This window comes from Podarcis cretensis (genome assembly GCF_951804945.1).
Source record: "Podarcis cretensis genome assembly, chromosome: 1".
NCBI lineage: Eukaryota > Metazoa > Chordata > Lepidosauria > Squamata > Lacertidae > Podarcis > Podarcis cretensis.
Genome location: NC_137170.1, coordinates 95,637,221 through 95,658,275, shown reverse-complemented (window position 1 = coordinate 95,658,275; position 21,055 = coordinate 95,637,221). Strand labels below are relative to the sequence as shown.

The following is a 21,055-nucleotide window of genomic DNA, read 5'->3' as shown; positions in this document are numbered from 1 at the left end:
TTTAATGAAAACTAATTGGAAGCACTGATTGGAAGCTATTTTCAGTCATAGTTTGAGAACCCCCCTTTTCCTTTATTTCATTGTAGAGGTTGTCCTTCAGATCTTCCTAATATTGTATAGTAAGAGATCACAAATTGACCAGAGACATTGAGAGCAGGTTGGGTACTGGAGGGTCATTTTCTAGTATTGACTTTGAAGACTATAACTACCTAGAGCATGAACATTATATACACTCCCCTGAGGAAATGAAGTATTAGCAGGGCCCAATCTTAAGTGTTTGAATGTGCAGTACTAGGTATAGGTCAAGTTCATAGCTGTATATCAAGAAAGGCAATCAAGTATAATTGATGGTGTATTTTCTTTTCTATGAAAAGAAAGTCAAACCAACCTACTATAACTCGTTTAGCAACTGTGTTCCCCTCCCCACCACCGCAAGGCGCATGATGGTGAATGCCAATTGTATAAGGCACCCAAATACCCTAGAACCAACAGGATCTATCAAAACAAGTGTTTTTTGCTGCTGTTTCTGAATCTTATTGATTAGGACTACCTGAAGAAAGATGGGCTTTCTTCCATGCAAAGAATCATTTGCAGGGACACCTTTAAAAGGATTACACTCACTTAGAACAAACTCTGAAGAACTGCACCAATTTAATGTACCCAGAGGGGCTTTAGGCTTGTGCTTCTTGAGCAGCAGTTCTCTGTGCTGTTAAAATGGAGGAACAAAAGCAGCTTGTGATATAGCCATGGGATGGGTAAAAAAGCCCATGGGAGCATTTAAAGTAGCTACGAATTGTTTATCTTTAGCATTGTAGATGCATAATTGTACAGAACAGATTCATTAAAAGTCACAACATACTACTGAAACATGCTTTAACAGTGTCATGAGTTGGTTTTGTTCATGTCACAGTGTTTAGCTTAGCTCCAGGAGAGGAGATTGCAACTGCTTTGCTTCTCCCTGATCATTTTGCTGCTGTGCCACCCAGACCTAAGCCAAAGGTGGGCTTAGCATGTTGTCTAAAGCCGGGCTCATGGTTTACTTCTCCCAGACAAATACTGAACTATAACCTATAGAACAAGCCTTGGCTACAGCTCATAGTTAGTCTGCAGAGACCTGAGCCACACCCTTGGATTTGGTCTGCACACTAAGATAAACTATAGTTTAGCTCAGTGTGATGCAGTAAAAAAATGACCAGGGAGGAGTGACGTACGATTTTCTGTTATTGTTGAGCCATGGTTTTGACTTAGCATGACATGCAAATAGGGCTGTTGTAATGGGTTATTAAGACTGAACAATATTAAGGTTATCCTTAACCTTTTGCTGAGATGGAAGAGATAAAGTACACAATTATCATTTCACTAACACATGTAAGTAAAATTACCAAGCTACAAGTCCTGTCACCAGTACGCTTGTACAAAAAAAGAATTGCAGTTGCTGGATGTACTCCATGTCTTGAGAAATAAAATGAATATAACATGAGTGCCTCTAGATTTTATAGCTTTCTGTTCTTGCCCAACTGAGTAGATTAAAGACTGATTTATAGTGCTACCATTTGAGAGGATAGTGGTCCTGTTTGTACACCAATGGTTTAGCATGATTGGAGCGAATGTCAACCACTCTCAGGCTTGCATGCTCCCTCCCCTCCCCTCTTCTCCTGCTGAATAGCTAAATGTAGAAACTTCTACTTCAGCTTTTCGTTAACTGCGGCTTCCTATGTTGTCTGAATTGGAATATGTGGTTTTAACATACAGTAACTGAAACAATGGTTAGTTTCGGGACAAGCCAACTTCATAATCCATGGTTTGAAATCAGCTAGTTCTGAAATCTGCCATATTTAATGTGAAACCACAATTTGTGGTCTGATGACACAGGAAGGTGCAGTTGACTAAGAGCAGAAATAAAGTTTCTGAACCCGTCCTGTCTGCCATGTTAGAGAAAGATGGGGACACAGGCAAACCTGGGAGGATAGGCTTGCTCATGTCACAGTTAACCGTATTTTGAGTGACAACCAAACATGATCAAAAATATTCTGACTTGGTCTACTGAGAATAAATTTCTAGCACAGGCTTCCTCAACTTCAGCCCTCCAGATGTTTTGAGACTACAATTCCCATCATCCCTGACCACTGGTCCTGCTAGATAGGGATCATGGGAGTTGTAGGCCAAAAACATCTGGAGGGCCGAGGTTGAAGAAGCCTGTTCAAGCACTTCTTTGGATGTATTATGTGTATTATATATAACAAATCTTGAAAAGCTAAGGTTCAATTAGGTCAACTAAAAGATAGTCAATTGATATTTATGTCTACAGTCTTCCTATTTTGCATTGTGGTATTGCCTAAAAGTGCTTGATTACCTCCATTATGTATTTATATGAATCTTGTAATATTGTTGAGAAATTAATGTGAGACTGAATTTTGCCCTTTTAAAAATAGATCCTTACAATAAATGAGGATGGATCACTTGGTCTGAAAACTACCAAATCTCACATTTGTGAGCATTGTCATGCTGCCTTTAGAACCAACTACCATTTACAAAGGCATGTCTTCATTCATACAGGTACTGCTTGAATTTAAGTTGCATTTTATATTATCTAAAAATGGTTGGATCTTTAATAATGCACTGAATTATGAAAAATGATGCAAACTTTATATTCCAAAGTGCAGGAAATGCGGCATCTAAGCTTAGGTATTCCATGCACCAAAGTGTCAAAAAATACCAGAAAAGAATTAGTGTCATTTCTGTTAATTTGAGATTTACTGTGTTGCTTTGCTTTCTGTACAAGGATGGGTTGGTAAGTCACCCAATTTCCAGTTTTTTCTTGTTCATAGCATAATCTCTGGGTTCTTACTTTACCAGTGATGGAACTCTAGTTGGAATAGATGAAAGAGTTTTACAGTACCTTAGATGACAGCATCCTGCCTGATTTTGCTCATGAGCTGCACTCCTCTGTTAGCAGCAGGCTCGCCAAATTAATAGCCTTTTTCTTTTTAGCTCAGGTAGTTTAGACAGACTTTTTTATACTAAAATATTTTGGAATTCATTCATATGCTGGATTCCAGTAGCCGACTATTTTATTTCTCAGCAGAATCTGTTAGAAACAAATGTTTGTAGCTTTTAACTTACAGATGTGGAATTATATTGTTTAAGGTGAAAAACCATTTCAGTGCAGTCAGTGCGAGATGCGTTTCATTCAGAAGTACCTGCTACAGAGACATGAGAAGATTCATACTGGTGAGTATAGTGCCTTGAGTTTCTTTTTACTGGTGTGTTTAAAGAACTGTTTCCGAAACATGGCCAAGTATTGGGTGATTATGCAGCTTCTGCTTTAACGTGCCGTTCAAGAAACTCTGGAAAAGAATTTAGGTGTTTGCTTTAGCCTTGCCTTTTTCCTCCCTTGCCCCCAAGAAGTTACTGACAGCTGATGTGAGCAAACCTTGAGAGAAAAAATATTTTTATTGGGTAAGTGGTAAATAGGAATACTTCGAACACAATTATGGCCAAAATGCCTGACCCCATAGGTATCTGAACCCTGTTAAAAAAAAAAAAAAAAGCATACAGAAAATTATACAAGAGTAAGCGTTTTAGCAAAAGACAAATAGAAAAAATGAGACCCAAAGTTAAAGCAGGATAGTTAAGTTTATATTGGTTTGTTTTAAAATTTTACTTCTGGAAAACCACATTCTGTAAAAAGACTTGGCTTTACTGGGTTTTTGGCATTTTGGTGCATGGCCTTTCATTATCTCTGCAAATATTTAGAAATATAGTCTTTTTTGGACTAGATGCCAATTTTCAGTCTATATTTCAGAAAGGTGGAGCTTGCGCATATGCTGAGTGTTGCTTGGTGAAAGGTTTCATATCTGTTCAAACTGCTGGTGCTGATGTCTAGTACTTTATGTGTATGCATGTAAACCTTGAGAAAACAAAACATGACAGAAAATTGCACAAATACCCTGGTTGTCTTGGAATGTTTGTATCCGTGCTTATCATAAAACTAGCCTTACTAGTATTTGGATTTGCACTTTTGCTTATACTTCTGTTTCTTCCAAGCCATGTGTTTTTCTGTACACCCAGGCTTCTTTCTGCTGCTGCCTTTCAGTATTGTTGCATTCAGTTATTTAAATGATGTGCTGTTGGGTATGTTCTGCATAGAGAAAGAAATGCATTTTCTTGAATTTTAGGTTGTTTTTACTCTTGGTTTTTATATCTGTTTTTAATTTTTCTAAGTCATGTTGAGTTCATTTTTGAAAAAGTAACTAATAAATATATATTTTTTAAAAATATAACCCTGTTTCACAATTGACGTCTGTGTATTTTGCATTTATTGAAGCCCAAAACAAATTGGGGGGCGGGCACGGGAGAAGGAGTGGGAGGAGAGGTTCTGTTGCACAAGTGGAAATCCATATACAAACAACATGGCTTATTTGAGTACAACCCATAATACATTAAGAAACAATGCAAAAAATAAATGGGCAGGAATGAAATAAATCAGATATTGGAAGTAATATTACTGTTTTAATATATAATCTACAAAACCTTTCTTTACTATACTACACAATTATTAATAGAATATAAACTTGCCAGTTTGACTGGTATTACATCTATCCGTAATGTTACTAATTTTATGAGGCAATGCAGTTTTAGCCATGGAAAATTTTTGCATACTTCGCTTTAAAATTGGATAATATTTCTAGAATACCTTTTGAATACTTAGTTCCACAGGCATGCACTGAATGTATGTGAATTGACTGGAGACTGGCTTGGTTATCTGCTCTGCATTTATTTCATTAAGATGGTTGGGGTATGGTACCTGTGGCACTGGCGTACCTGCCACCCTTGCAGTGCTGTTGCAGTTAGGCAGCCGAGCTGTGATGGCTAGCTTGTTTGGTTAGTAGGCAAGCAAAGGAGCCTGTAGCCAAACAGAGGTCTATTAAAGTGGTGGTAAGAGTCTCTTAGCTATGTGAGCTATTTCTTTTTTGAGCAATTCTTCCCTCTTGACTCTGTAGTCAGACAGCAAGAATGGAGTTACACGGGAAACCAAAATACTGAGTTCAGCTATTACAAAAAACCAACATTACCAATCCTAGTTTCTTGATCTTAAAGAAACTATGCACAGACAAACCAGAGTTAAGCTAAACAAACCATGGTTTAATTTTTAGTCTGAACTGAGCTTATGAGTTTGGTAGTATGTTTCTTATGTGTCATTTGGCTACACCTACTTCATCTAAAGTAATTGTCAGTTTAATGTTTCATACTTTTAAATATATATATATATTTAATATGTAAGTTGGATCGGTGTATCTTTTTATAACTGTGTGGGTGGTACTGCTTGCCAGTTAGGTTTGAGAACATGAAATATATAATGTTGTGACTCCAAGTATATCCAGTATAGGAGATAAGAAAGACAGGGCGAAGACTTGAAGTTTTGCTTCAGACTGAGTCAGAGGCTAGGGTGGACAAGATACAACATTATTTTATTTACTTTCCAACAGAAAATTGTATCCCCACGGGAACTGAAATGCTTGGCTTTAAGTCAGCTTAGTCATTAAGTCAATGAGACAAATTGGCTTCAATACAAAGAATCTTAACATAACTGTGTAGTGGATTAAACTAATACAATGAGCTAAGATAATACAGCAGTTTTGTGTAAAAGGGAAAAAAATAGATAAAAGGGAAAGGAAATTATAAAAAATGATATTGTTTTATTTATTAACATGGAAAACAAATATTAAGTGCTACTTGTCTTTGAAACAAAATTATGGAACCATCTATGATATTAAATAACAAATAGTCTGAGTCTTTATAAAAAATCATTGCTTTTATAAATAAATATTTTGTCAGAATGATTCAACTCTGAATTTTAATTAGCTATTTTTAGCTTTTCAGTCTTTTTTAGTCTTTGTAAAAGCGAGGAGCCTTAATATTCTCTAGTTCATCGCTGCCTTGAATACGAAGCAATTCAATACAAAGTAATCAAATACAAAGTAATACATGAGGTCTATCTTTTGGCATATACTGTATCTTTTTAGAGTTGCTTCACCTCTGTTGTGTCTTTTATTCTTTGACCATTCTTTATTTCTTTACACAGTACAAACTTTTTACCTGGTTCACCTGTGCATAAGATTCCTATTTGCTTTTCCCCCAGGAGTAGAAAGCAGGTTCAGGGAGATCCAAGGTATACTGTGTATAAATCTGTCAGTGCACTAGCCAGATGAAACTTTTATCCCTGGGAAGGGCTAAGGAACCAGCAGATACCTCATTCGGTAGAGCATAAGACTCTTAATCTCAGGGTCGTGGGTTTGAGACCACGTTGGGGAAAAGATTCCTGCATCACAGGGGCTTTGACTACATGAGCGTTGTGGTCCCTTCCAACTCTACCATTCTATGATTCTGTTATACACCTTCAGCTAACTAAATAAAGGATCAGGATATTTATTGCTATAAGTCAGCAACTAGCTCTTCTAGTTTTAGTTATTTTATCTTCTTACAAGGATGCTAAAAAATGTGATATTAAATAATAGCACTTTATGTGAACATGCTTGTGGCTGGTGGGAAAAAAATGAGACAAGTTAATCACAAGGGCATAGAAAATTAATTCTCTTCATGAACACAACCTTTTTGTCAATACGAGGAGCTTTTACATGCAGTCTTTTTCACTTTACTAGTACATACTGGCAACTTATTGGGGCTAGTGTGTTGCAGTGTTAGACTAGAACCTGGGTGACCAAGGATCAAATCCCCACTTGACCATAAAGCTCACTGGGTGACCTTGGGCCCCTCACTGCCTCTCAGATTAACCTTCGCAGGATTGTTGATTAAATGAGGAGTGAGAGAACCATGTACATCAGCTCCTTGGGGAAACGGTGAGATAAAAATACAATAAATAATAATGAATAAAATACTGGAATGAAAATGGAAATTTATTGTTTTATTTGTTTTCCTCTAGCTCTGATTGTTATGAATGTTGGGACATTCTTTTTTGATGGGCTAGTTTATTTTTTATTTGATTCTCTTCCACCTCTACTCAATATTTGTGTGACTCTTTTAACATGTTTGGAGTGATGAGCCATATGAAAAAATATTGGTGTGTGGTCAGACCTATATTTTGTTTACATCCAGCTGATCAAAGCAATACTTTGTAAGTTTTTTGTTAAGTAAACCTAAATAATAGCATGGTGGGGAGAGGTATGAGACTATCTGTCTTCTCCTTTTTTTCTTAAACAGTACTTCCTCTTTTCATTTTTATTCTTAGGTGAGAAACCATTTCGATGTGATGAATGTGGCATGAGATTTATACAGAAATATCACATGGAAAGGCACAAGAGAACTCACAGTGGAGAGAAGCCTTATCAGTGTGAATACTGCTTGCAGGTAATTTGAGAAGGAGAAAGAAGGGTGTTTAAGGGAATCTGTTTTTACAATATCGTGACAATTGTGATTCCAAGTTTCAAAACTTCGAGGTAAGAGGACACTTTGGATTGTCTTCTAAATACCATACGTTTCATTCAATTAAAAGCAATTTTTTTTAAACTTGATCTTATAGATATATATGAAAGAAATTATGGCTCTCCAGTATGAAAAGAACACTTACCCATTGAGAAACTTAAGTTTTTAGTTATCTAAAATATGCAGAATTAATAAGGACAGATACTTTGAAACAAATTAATGCTAATTGGAGGGGTCATTTAGGTTTCTGTCCTTTTGTCTTACCTTTCCCACAGTTGCAGGTATGTGAAGTGGCAGGAGGGGCCCTTATGTACTGCAGTAGGCTCCTATAGATCAAGAACAAAGGGTTGGGTTTGTTTGAATATTAATATTGACTCTCACATCTTCTGACATGGTAACGTTCTCACTTTGTGACATGTGACCATTTTTTAATTCCCAAAATCACTTATGACAGGGTTGGGGAACCTCAAGCTCTGGGTCCAAATTTGTCCCCTTCAGGCCTCTCTAGTTCTCCCTCAGGACTCTTACTTCACCAACCATCTCCCCACATCAGCCATATTTGAGCTTTTGCCTGACTGAAATTTGCCCCTGAACTATGATATTGCCTCTTGCTTGCTTGCGTGGATGGTGGGGTGGGTAGGTGTGGAAACTTCCAGTTTTTGTTTAGCTGGAATGTGGTCTACTATAGAAAGCTAAGAATCACATCCATTGATGTGCCCCCTGGTTTGCCTCTGGCCTTGCCCATGCCACCCCAGAGCATTCTACATGAGAGAATAGGACCCTCAGGCTGAAAAATGTCCCCCACCCTGACTTAGAAGGACTTTATCATGTGAAAAAATGTGAATTGACCAAAAGGCTGCATGGCTTTTCTCTAACCAAAAATGTCCTCTGCAGTTCTTCTCAAGGACTGACCGGGTGTTGAAACACAAACGTATGTGCCATGAAAACCGTGACAAGAAACCCAACAGAAATGCCACCAAAATTGGCCTTTTGACTCCTGATGATGATCAAGGCTTCCCAATGCCTTTGAAGGACAGCTCTTTGCCAAAGAAGAAAAGGCAAAAAACAGAGAAATTGAAGTCTTCTGGGCTAGATAAAGAAAGCGGGGCAGATAAATCTGAGCATAAGAAAGATAAGAATGATTTTTTGCCTTTGTATGCTGGCAGCGCTAAGATCAAGGATGAGTATATGGTGGCTGAATATGCAGTGGAGTTACCACATTCTTCCGTCAGTGGAGGGCACCTACAGGAAGCAAATTCTGGAGAAATACACCCACCTAAACTGGTGCTCAAAAAAGTTAACAGTAAGAGGAGCCTAAAACAGCCACTAGAGCAAAGTCAGACCATTTCATCTTTAGCGTCTTACGAAGACAGCAAGGTTTCTAAGTATCCCTTTGATCTTGTGGATAAACAAGGCCTGTTGGACTCTGAAGGCAATGCTGACATTGACCAAGTTGATACTTTGCAGGAAGGCCCCAGTAAACCTGTACACAGCAGCACAAACTATGATGATGCAATGCAGTTTTTAAAGAAGAGGCGGTATCTCCAAGCAGCTAATAGTAATAGCAGAGAATATGCCTTGAATGTAGGCACCATTGCCTCTCAGCCTTCCGTCACACAGGCTGCTGTGGCCAGTGTCATAGATGAAGGTAGCACAGCCTCAATACTGGATACATCGGGGCTGAATGTGGAGATTAAAGGCAACCATGACAAAAATGTCATTCCAGATGAGGTACTTCAGACTCTCTTAGACCATTATTCCCATAAAGCTAATGGCCAGCATGAAATAGCTTTTAATGTGGCTGATACGGAAGTGACCTCTAGTATATCAATCAATTCTTCCGAGGTGTCAGAAGTCACACAAACTGAGAATGTTGCAACAAGCTCTCAAGGTTCCTCATCCGATAAAGCCAGTATGTTACAGGAATATTCCAAGTTTCTTCAGCAAGCTTTGGATAGAACTAGCCAAAATGATGCCTATTTGAACAACCCAAGCCTTAATTTTGTGAGTGACAACCAGACTCTTGCAGGGCAACCAGCGTTCTCTTCTATAGACAAGCAGGTCTATGCATCTATACCGGTCAACAGTTTTCGATCAGGAATGAACTCTCCATTAAGAACAACTCCAGACAAGTCTCACTTTGGACTTATCGTTGGCGATTCCCAGCACTCTTTTCCCTTTTCAGGTGACGAGCCAAATCATTCTTCCTCATCCTCTACCCAGGACTTTCTGGATCAAGTTACTTCTCAGAAGAAGGCAGAAGCACAGCCTGTCCACCAAGCATATCAAATAAGTTCCTTTGAGCAACCGTTCAGGGCTCAGTACCATGGAACAAGAGCTGGAATATCATCTCAGTTTAACACTGCTAATGGGCAGGTGAACCTGCGGGGACCAGGGACAAGCGCCGAATTCCCAGAATTCCCTTTGGTGAATGTAAATGATGCTCGAGCTGGGATGAACTCTTCACCTGATGCCACAACAGGCCAGACATTTGGCTAAGAAAATCTGTAGAAATAACACAGGCACTTTAGCATGGGTCTGTCAAAAGCGAGCATCTTCTGTATAAGATGGAGTCAGTCCTATACAAATTTAAGGCCTTGGGTTACAACAGAAAAGTAAGCCGGTACAGAGTATTGGCAACTGCTTTTTGTGTGTGTGGTTAGTCACCAATCTTTTTGAATTGCCTTATATGTGGGTGTCCACTGAAAAGGCAGATGGTTATTTGCTTGCTGGAGATCAGGAGCTTGCTATGCTGAGATTTTATACAAGACAAAAGAAACCAAAAAACCCAGATAAGATGTCTCTCCTGTAATAATTTCTTAGTTTGGTAACATTTATTATTTTGGGGAGAATGATAATTATGAGATTATTCATTTTGGAATTTCCCGGTTAGTTAGTCAAGCCATTGCACTTCAGCAGGGAACATGAATATAGACTGTACAGATAATATGAACTTAAAAGTTTTAATGTCAGGAGATGATGGCTAGACAACTATAGTGCATTCTGGGGGGAAATCCATTTTATCAACCCTCTTAAAAAGTAATACACATAATATTCCTTCTTGGTTTCTTTGAATTTCCTTTTACAACACTTAGAGAAAGGTAATTATGTTTTCTAGATGCACTCCCCTATTTAAATGTTTGATTCAATTAAAAGTACTTTAAAAGGAAAATACTTACTATTAATGCATTTGCTTCATTCCTGAAGTATTGCATATTTCTTTGTACCTTTGAAGGTAAACATGACTCTTTATGTTTTTATCTCCAAATGACAGGTATCAAGATGGTTAGGATTGAACTAAAATGCTTTGTAGATGACATTCCCATTTCCATAATGTTTATATGAATGGTGAACTCCAGGTTCTAAGAGTTTAAATTGTACTTCAGCCTACAAATCTGCAATAATTAACGTTAGAGCACTTAGATTCTTTTCCATTTTTCTTTCTTTCTCAAAAATAAAACTATTTTAGACCTTTAGGTTTGATGTGGCTGCATCATTATCACCTTACATAACAACAGAAGAGTTATCTTAATGAACAGTTTCATTGCAGTTTTACTAACTAGAGCTGGTGACTGAGAACAGTGACCAAAAGATAAATGGTCAAACTTTTGCTGCATTTCACAAATAAATTAACTGCAAACTTTATCCCTATCCCCTGTGGTTGTTTTAATAGTAGACTGTCTTGAGTTACACTATGTGGTGCAATGATTAGTTCTGTATACAGTTTTAACGTGCTGTGCTTCGACTAAACATAAATGTCAGGATAATAATCATTTTTAAAACTGAAGCTTTTATTTTCATTATATTGTACATTCACTAATGGGCTGCTTTAAGGTAATATTGCGGGCAGTGTTTTACCTAAAGGCTGAGCGACAGGAATGCAGATACATCCCCCCCCAAACCCCCCCCCCCATACTCAACATTTAGGCAGGGGAGATGGGTGCATATATTATTTTACAGCTTCAGGCCTGCTCACCACTTCTCAAAGATAGCCCTAACAATACCTCCTTCATTCAAAAAATTTAAGGAAAGCAAAATTTCAATTCCCAGAGAAAAACCTTGTTTTAATTAAAATGGTACTCCTAATTTTTATTGCCACAGTTCTCCTTTGTTTCACCTGTGCAATTTCGGACCCATTTTAGAATCTACGTGAAAGTCATAGGCAGCTACTGCAGTAGCCAAGACGCATATGTTATGAAATGCCTTGTTTATTCCTATAGGTCACAAACAGGTTAATTTTACAGGACGGTGTTGTTATATCCCATTACTCCGCATAAGTTGTCCAAGGATTTATTTCATAGTACAGTAAGTAAATGCAACCGTGGTACTGAGTCAAAATAAGCACACATGAAAACTTCTAAATAATGGAACTTTTTAGGTCTTTTTAGTTTGTCTCCTGCCCCACACCAGCACAGCTAGTACATAACATATTTTAATTTAATTAAGCATTTGTGGCCCAGTGTTTGAGTGCACCACTATTTGTACAATTAACATTCAGTTGTGGTTCAGAGAAGTAAACAGGACTGGCAAGTGAGAGTTGTACACATTTAGTATCTAGAGGGAATGGCTAGGAGTCTCTGTGTGTATGTAGCTATGGCAAGACAGTAAGGCCAGGGTGTAAAGGCTATGAGTTGTATCTTGTGTCCCACTCATGGGAGTTTCTTTGTTCCAGGAGAGCTTTTTGTGAATGGAAGGGCGAGGAAGGCAATTTTTTGCAAACTCCCCTTTCTCTCGCAACCCTCGTGTCTTCCTCCCACGTTGTTCCAAAGGGACCCCAACCCTCTGGAGGAGATTAGTGGGGGGCAGAGGGGACTCACATGAAATAAGTGAAATGACCTTCCCTTTCTTCATTCATTGAAGCCCCGATTTCATCAAAGAACCATCTGTGAGTGGAGGGGTACAAGTTGAATATAATACCTACAATGAGAAGACAAGGGGATGCTTCTCTGAAAGTGTCCATTATGAAAAAGTGAGCAGAGAGGAATGGAAGGAACTATGGCTAGGATCCAAATGTGCATGACCAAGCAGTTCCATATTTACCCTTCTAGTGGCTGCTCTTTGCACTGTATTGAAGGAGTGCTGTTTTATAGCATTCCAGCATTTTTAGAGGGACTTACTGGGAACATGAGAGGCTGTAGTTGAGGAGAAGCATTGGCAAAGCGATGGAATATAATGAGCAGAACCTCCACCTGTGGCTCTTGAGGGTGCCCACGGGAATCATGCAAAAACCTGTTCCTAAGTTGCTTTTTAGAAGAAGAAGAAATGACACAGATATATCTCAAGCCTTGTCAGTTATAATACAAACCTATTATATACATGCTAGGAGACAGTGTTAATAGAAATACTTTCTTAATAATGCTTTTTAAAGTGTATTTAGGAAATCTCTGCTATGGTTCTACAGTCCTGTTAAGCTCAATGTTATGTTTGGATTCAGTTAACTTAAACTCTTTGAAACTAGACTTCAGTGCAAACGTGCTGCTTAATTTTCTCAATTTTTAATGGCTCGTCTTTTGGGTGACTGCTGGGCCTGAGTGTCCCTTTTAACACTAATTTCCTGTTCCTTTTACTTTGAATATAAAGCAAGTTAATGAAGGAACTGACTTTTGGGCTTAAAGCTGAAGTAGCTCCTTTTCCTTCTCTTTGTCTTATTCAGAGTAAACAATTGATCAAAGATGATCTATCCATTTATCAGAAGAGAAACCGCATCATGTACTGCAGTGTACTCTATTTCTGAAGAAAAGTTTAGAAGGATTTGTTTTTCATTTATATGGATGAAATTTATATTTTCTGAAATTAGTTTAAGAGAATTATTACAGACTCCCAGCTATTGTAGGTGGACAAGGTTTTTGTGAGAAGGAGCAGTTCAGAGAAAGTACAGTGAAAGCTTGAACGTTTTATTATTATTAATGAGGATGCTAATCCCTACACAATATAATTTCTCCTTGTTTTTCTTCAGTGGTGTAAAGTCGTGTAGTCAAGGTCTTATGAAAGTATGACTATAACTTTAACCAAGCATATTGCAGAACCAATGTACAAATACTGCAAACTAAACCACAGTTGTCAAAATGAATGAAATACATTGTAATGTCATATGCCTGCTTTTGTTTGCTTATTTATTTTGTGATTTTAAACATGGGTTTTCAAGTCACTAGTGAATTACTGAATTTTTAGTATAGCTGTTTGATTTCATTTCCAAGTTTCTGGCTTGTTTCCTGAAAAATTTCCAGTTGGATACATACAGCATATTCCATGTTTCTTTAGATTAATTTTTATGATGTGTGTATCATATTTCGTAAATATTTGAAACGGATCTAAAATGGATCCAGGATCAGCCTGTTTGAGTATTTCAGTATTAACTTGCTTTGTATTTGTAAAATTGCAACCTAAAATTTTGTTGGGTTGACATTGGACTCTTTCGCAAGTTGCAGGGGAGTAGCTATTAGAATATAGTTCAAAGCTTTAGAAGGCAGAAATGTGTTAGTGATCTGGGTATTTTGGTTGGTAAAAATTCAAATGTAAGTTTTCCAGTTATTATTAATAATAAAACAAACTATTTTTATGTTTTCTTAAATTCTGCTCAACGGAAGCCTTGTGACTTTTGGAGATGCTTTCCTTTTATGTTAAGTGCATGTTTGTTAGGTATATGTAGGACATTTAAGTACTCCTTTTGCAAAACAAAAAACAAAAACATAAACATGTCCTGTGAAAGTATTGCAATGAATGAAAACCATTATGTTTTTAAAAAATAACTTTCATTATTTCCAAACAACTTTGTTTCAGGGAAATTTTCTAGTTGCTTTTGCTATACTTGTATAAAATCATTGTTTCAATAATAATTTAAGAGAGAGATAGTCTGGTAGCGAACACCAACCGAAGCAAGCAAACCTTTCTCAAAGTAGTTTCTTGCTTTCTTTTTCCCAGTGAATGGAAAGGTAAAAGACAAAAAAGTGTAAATGTTTATTTTATTTTTTTATGCAATATTGTTCTGTAAATATGAGTTATCAAATAAGGATGTACCTATGATTGAATCTTTGATTCTGCACAGTTAGAGTTTATATATAAAATATAAATGTGTCTTGACAATCAAGGACTTACTGTCAGTCTTCCTTTATGATGTTTTATTAATGTTATGCATTCCATTTGTTAGACTTGAGTACAAATGTGGGAATTTGTATTGTCTGTAAAGTATGTAATGTTTTTACAGCTTGTTTTAAAAAAAGGAAAAAAGAACCTTGTATATAAACAGATCACAGTACTGCTTTATATCAGGAGGCATATGATGTACTGTATGTAAGCAATAATGCCTAACAGTGCTAACTTTGCAAGTAGCATAAGGAAAGTTCCAAAAACTGTTTGGGGAGTTAATAGCTTTGATTAAGTTAATGGATATTCTTAATTGTTTTTAATCAATAAATTCAACTGTTTTTTTGGTTTGTAGTATATAACATTGTTTACATAGCACAATCTGAGTTTCAGGGAGAGCAGGCCTTAGATCTGCACCTGTGCACACATTCATGATGAAACTAATGGCTCAGATGCGCTTCTGCAAGATGAGTTCGTGTCCTTATTTTTGAAGGAAGGATAAGGATTTGCTCCTCCAGTTTCCACACCAATTGAATAAGTTTGAAATTTAATTTTAAATCCTTAAATCCCAGTATGGTTTTGGTATGAATCAGGTTCACGTGATACAAAAAGTGGTTCTTGTTCATAATTCACATTGCAGTTGAACACTGAGTCATGGTTGATTTTGATATAATTTTGCCATAGGGGTTTATCAGCTGCTGAGATGAGCTTTAGCCGGAGTTCAAGCAAAACAAAACCAAGTCAAAAAGTTTGAACAATGCTTTCAGACTGTACAGAGCAACATAATTATTTGAAAACTATCATTGCTTTGGTGGGGAAAGATCGCCGATTTATAAATGTATATGACCTACATTTTATAGGAAGAAATGTTTTTAAATGCTAGTCATTTATATAATATGTGCTTTGAAGGATTTGCTAGTTCACTTCTGTCACTTTTAGTACACTGGTATCTTTTTATATGTAATGTATGCTTTTTATTATTGTAGCGAAGCATTTCAGTAGAAGGAATTTTGCAACAGTGTTCAAGGAGATTTTATTGTTGGAAACTAATTATACTGGATTCTGTCTCTGTAAGTTTTATCTTTATTTTAACAATGTCAGGAAAAGGACCTTGGTATTCAAATAAACCTGATGATCTGCTCTTTTTTTAAGGATACATTGTGTGATTTGCAAATGAGTCCACAAATTTTACGTTTGGTAGAAAATCCAGGACTTATACACAACTTCAAAAAAATATTAGGGGCAGAGAAAGAATAGAAGAATGCTGCTGGAATTCATTTTCTGATACGGTATTCCCCCCTCCCCCAAGCATCCATACGCCTTCTTTGCCTTTCAGTTCATAAAATCCCCTATAATACCAGTAAAGGAGATTTCAGTGGTCATACAGTATTACTTTAAAAAATACAAGCGCTGTCCATTTTACTGTGAGTGTTGGGTTTTTTTTTAAAAAAAAGCAATTAAATTCCCAGTTTCATTAATTTAAAAATGTGTATAAGTAATATAGATGCTTTTGTATGAAACTTGAAAGTATGAATTTGTGTAATTATTTTGTATTTGAAATAAATTAGGTAATGCAGGATTCCTGAGGAATCAGGAATATTGTGATGAAAATGTGTTTGTGTGGTAGTTGTGTATGGACATAACATCAGAACATTTAATGGATTTTGTGAGATACATTGAGAAATTGCTGTGTGGATACTTGCACTCTAGTCTAGGGAAGATGCACATACCTTTCTGTACTCACAGCCAATACCTCTATGTATTTTGGACCAGAAAGTGCCATCTTCAGTCCTGGATCTCACAGTTCATGTAATATGGCCAGTAGTTTGGTTCACAAATTTTGTGAACTGAAAGTCATAGGAATGGATGGAATGGTTCCTTCTATTGTTCAGGGGCTTATGTCCTTTGGGACTGAAAAGGATTTCACAGACCATTATTGTTTTGCTCCCTTTTCTATAGATCTGAATGTTCTGGGCTTACGGGGTCTGTGCGTTTGAGCCAGATTTGTATTTCCAAGCAGTGCCGTGCTTCAGCTACAGTGGCACAAGCACTGAGTTGTGTAGGTGGAGCTCAACAAGATCCACTGCCTTCTCACAGAATCAAAGTTAAGATCTTAGTATTGGAAAGAGTTTCAAATAGCAGGTATGGGAGATGCAGAAAAACACAAAAAGCCAATATAATTTTCATGCAACAATGCCCATTACTGCACAGGGGTGTTATTTCATGTACCCAAAGACCTTTGCAATACTGGAAAGGGAGTTCTGCCCAAATAATAATGGGATTTATCTGTTTAAGAAACAGAGTGCAATTTGCTACTTTTTGACCTTTTTATGGTTAATTTATTTGGAGTTTATAGTAACTATTGAAAAATGTACATGAAGACAGGTTTGGTTTTTTTTAAAAAACTTATTAAATGTATAAGCAATGGCTGAAATCTCAGTGTGCTCTGGCTGCTGGAAAATAAAAATACAGAACTCTGCATTATGAATTAAGGCTCACAAGAGATTTTTCATGATAATTTAGTTACAACATTTGAAGAATGCATACATTTCTTATGTAGCAGAAGATTCAGCTTCATTCTTGATATAAGCCAATGATTAGTCTCTGGGTATTCAAAGGGCATCTCTAGCTTTGAACTGTTTATGCACATTACAATTTATATAAGGTATATTCATTTTGCATTAAAATGTCTATGGCTAACACCTCAGTTTCATTACTTAAAAGGCCAATTCTACATTGGATAAGGAGGAAGAACTGAAGGCGAACAAACTACCAAATTTTCATCTCTAATGGGCTTGCATTGGCAGAATGGATTGGGATGGTGCTTATGTATCACACTACCAATATACATTTTTACTTCTTTACTAAATCTGTCATTTCAGCAAGCTATACATGTAGAAATGAGTGAAAATGAATGGCCGTCAACTTCAAGGCAGCCAGGGCCACTCTCTGTGTTACGAAAGTATTCTCAAAAGAAACGACCATTTTTGCAGGGCTGCACATGCTTGCTTGTGAAAGCAAAGGTTTCAGCAAGCGATCTCTTGGGTGTCTGTATAAAGGGGGCAGGCTAACAGATAATGAGTGATGTCTTCTACATGTGGTTGACTATCAACCTTGTTGCAGCCATCCAAGACTGCAGTGGGCATCACTTGGAAACAGCTCAATAATGGCATTTCTTAAGGAAGCTGGTGAAAGTTTGATCAGACAACTAGCTCTAAAACGCTCTGTTCTCAAGAGTGGATACCCAAGGAGGAAATGCGGTGTTTCTAATTAGTTGCAGGTCCCTTCTGGATTCTATCCAAAAGAGCCAATCCATTGGTTGACACTTATTCAAAGTCAAAGCAGAGCTCAGTTCTGGAAAATAATGTTAGTGTAAAACATTGGCAAGCTGCATTCTAGTTGGTTATCATCTGGTTCCATATAGCACAGATCAGGAAAACACTCAATAGGCAAGGTAGCATTCTTTTAGCATACTTTTAACTCTTGCCTTAATTGTTGGCTACCCAGATTATGTACAATGAAGAACTGCTGGTATTTCTGATGGATAGAAAGTATGGCTTCTGGAAGAAAAGTATTTTGCACAGTTTCCAAAACTTTAATGGAGTTCAAATCAGAGAGCTCCAGATTTCAATGTCATAGAGCATCTGTGTAAACACTTTGAACCTACCCTAAAGATATTTGGTAGCAATAACCTGCCTTCCCTTATTGTAATAGAATATCATCAATGTTCCTATGGTTTCCTGTGCCTTTGATTTCACTGCCTCCATATGATATTTCCAAGAGGGTTTCATTTACACCTAGATATCTAAATAAGTTTGTTTTCTAGCCTGCTGATCCAAGCACCATCTATACCTGGAGGGTACGCTGGAGTACTTTGACACAGAACCTGTGGGCTGCACACTGCCTTATCATAGGGGGGGGGGCTGGACGCTGGGAGTGAAGCCAAATTTTGATGCCTCACTCCACTCTTCATGCTGCTTTCCAAAAGCCATGCCACTTGGGGAAGGAGGCCCGAGGCTCTGGCAGGGTCCTAGAGTCCTCCCATTTCCTTTTGAAAGCTGGGAAAGTGCTAACTCGGCTTTCGTAAGGAGGGAGGAAGACTCTAGGACTCTGTCAGAGATCTCACACCTTCCCAAAGCCCAGCACCTCGCTTAGCCAGCTTTGGCAAGGCAGCACTAATGTTGCTGAGGGCTGCCAAAAAAAGGCCTCAAGGACCACATTCCACCCTTGGGCCACATGTTAGGCCACCCTGATCTTAACTAGGACTGTCTCTGCCAGGAATCACAATCCTGGTCTAACTTCTAGGCTCCTTGTAATTCCTGCTGCTTTGAAAACTGGTGTCCTCTTCAAGATTTGCAGGTCCTATATTACTGGTATATAACCTAATGCAGGGGAATTTTAATTTAAAAGTACAAATGGTACCATGTCCAAAGTACAAATGCATATTCTCAGAAATCTGCTCTTATTTTAAATATGTGTAAAATGGATTTTGTGCACCTTGTAGCTTGAGAATTAATCTGGTATGTGGGACACTCAATTCACAATGCATACTATGCCCAATGTTTCCTATAAATGCCATTAGTTTCAATCATATCTAGTATAGCTGTTTGTCTGTTTCCCCTCCCTGCCCATGTTTATCTCACTGCTGTAATGAACAGGTACCTGTAAATCCTGGTTCTATGCCATCTTAATTACAGTCAAGGCTTGTGTGTTGAATGCAGGTCCAAACTTGACATCACTGTGAACTAGAATGCTTGATATAACCATTTCTACTACTGTACTTCCAAGAGCTTCAGCTCCTTATGAGGTAGGGCGGGCAAGTCTGATTGCCAATGAATATTGATGGTATTCCCATTCTTTCTGACATTATAGGGCATATTTAGCCCCAAGAACTGCAAATGAAGCAAATAGGTCCTGGATTGTTGTCATACCTCATTGATGATGCAGACCTTTTATTACCTTACCTATCTTAGGAAGACAGTGGACTGATGATGTCTATGGGATTGCAAGGAAGAATATTAGTATTCCATTGTGATTGTCACTTGTAAAAGGCAACTTAATATTAAAACCACTTTTTTCCAGATTTTTCTGAAGCAGTGAATTGTTTGAAAAGTTTTCTGTTTCCTTACAAAGCATTATATGTATACCTATCTTGGATTCCTCCTCCTTTGGGTCATCTTTGTCAGAATATGCAGATAGCCTATTTCAGTCTCTATGGGGGTATGTATGTATGTATGTATGTATGTATGTGTACATATATATGGTGCTTTTCTTTAGCAAAAAATAAATTAGGTGCCCGTACTCATAACTTGATAAAAGTGCTGTGGGTGCGAGTACAAAATGGCTGTAATAGACTGCAAAAAAGTCATGGTACTCGATATAAATGAGCGCCACCACACACACAAAAGCACTGCATACACACATTATAAAGTGACCAATTGTCTTAAAGTAATGGCATATGAAACAACCATGCTTTTTCTCCCTTCCTTGTATAAAAGACTTGCAATTTCCACATCATGAGGAAATCATGATTAAGCTCCCATTGGATGCCATAAACATCTGCCTCATATCATCAGGAACTGGTTAAAACACAACTGACTAATTGCAAAGAAGTGCCTACAAGCTTTTCGTTCTTGTAAAAAAATAAAAAACACGGTCCCAAGTTTATGTGAAAAGTGACACTTTAGGCAAAATTATTCACTCATACACTACAATCAAGAAAACCCGAACCTCATTTTTATACAGGTTCACAAATGCTAAAATACATCTTCTTAAAGAAAAGACAGCCCAAACATATAACACTATTTCACTATGTAATACTTTCACCTAAAGTGGATCACTAAAGCAACTCAAACACCATTCAAGTATATGGTAAAAAATTAATAAGTGGGACTTCAACTGAAAGTGTGCGTTAAAAATAAGTCCTCAGTTGGGGGGGGGGTTACTGTTTTACAAAGCTTACAGTTCATCTTGGAAAACACTTTTGCTAGCCTGCCCTTTTATTTTAAATATATACATTGTGAGAAATTAGCAATTTTCAGAATAAAGCTTCACCAGTCGCTTTTCCCCTCTAGGGTGAAAACATTACCACATTTATGCTAACAATATTTTGTTCCAGTCCCTGACACATGGCTGTCATGTGAAAACAATGGTACCTTTGGCCATCCCAGACTGAAACTCTCCAGTACGCTATTACTTAGCCAATGCTATAGACCAGGTATCTTCAACCTTTCTAGACCCAGGAACCACATTTAACCCAAGCATGCACTTAGGGATCCATTTCTTAAGCTATCCCCACATACTTGCATGGTGGTAGTGCTCCTGTTGCAACCCACCATGGATCAGGCTGCAATCCACTATTCAGTCCCAACCCCCAGGCTGAAAACGAGTGCTCTAGACAATTAGAATTGCATTGATGTGGATAAGGTCATGCAGATCTACTCTTGCCTGTGTGCCATATTCACATATTCTGCTAACTGGATTTTTATTTTCTCTGCCACCATAAATACACAAAAGTTAAAAGCCTAAA

The 21,055-nt window shown here is 37.5% G+C and overlaps 1 protein-coding gene and 1 long non-coding RNA gene across 5 annotated transcripts in view; one reads left to right on the top strand and one right to left on the bottom strand.

Annotated features, from left to right (window-relative positions):
- The window catches only part of ZNF148 (zinc finger protein 148), a 37,004-nt gene extending 21,324 nt beyond the window's left edge, over positions 1 to 15,680 (top strand). For 3 of the 4 annotated variants that reach the window (XM_079993459.1, XM_079993457.1, XM_079993458.1), the window contains exons 4-7: positions 2,433 to 2,556; positions 3,148 to 3,231; positions 7,250 to 7,368; positions 8,338 to 15,680. In XM_079993459.1, the coding sequence (XP_079849585.1) occupies positions 2,433 to 2,556; positions 3,148 to 3,231; positions 7,250 to 7,368; positions 8,338 to 9,942 (1,932 nt within the window). In that variant the 3' untranslated portion in view covers positions 9,943 to 15,680. The remainder of the gene's footprint in view (positions 1 to 2,432; positions 2,557 to 3,147; positions 3,232 to 7,249; positions 7,369 to 8,337) is intronic. The other variant, XM_079993460.1, reaches the window with a different exon arrangement.
- On the bottom strand, positions 3,240 to 19,750 carry LOC307226478. Its single transcript, XR_013843460.1, has 3 exons — positions 19,189 to 19,750; positions 7,708 to 7,769; positions 3,240 to 4,141 (listed from the first exon to the last, which is right to left on the bottom strand). It is a non-coding gene; the product is annotated as an uncharacterized lncRNA (long non-coding RNA).
- Positions 19,751 to 21,055: the final 1,305 nt, after the last annotated feature.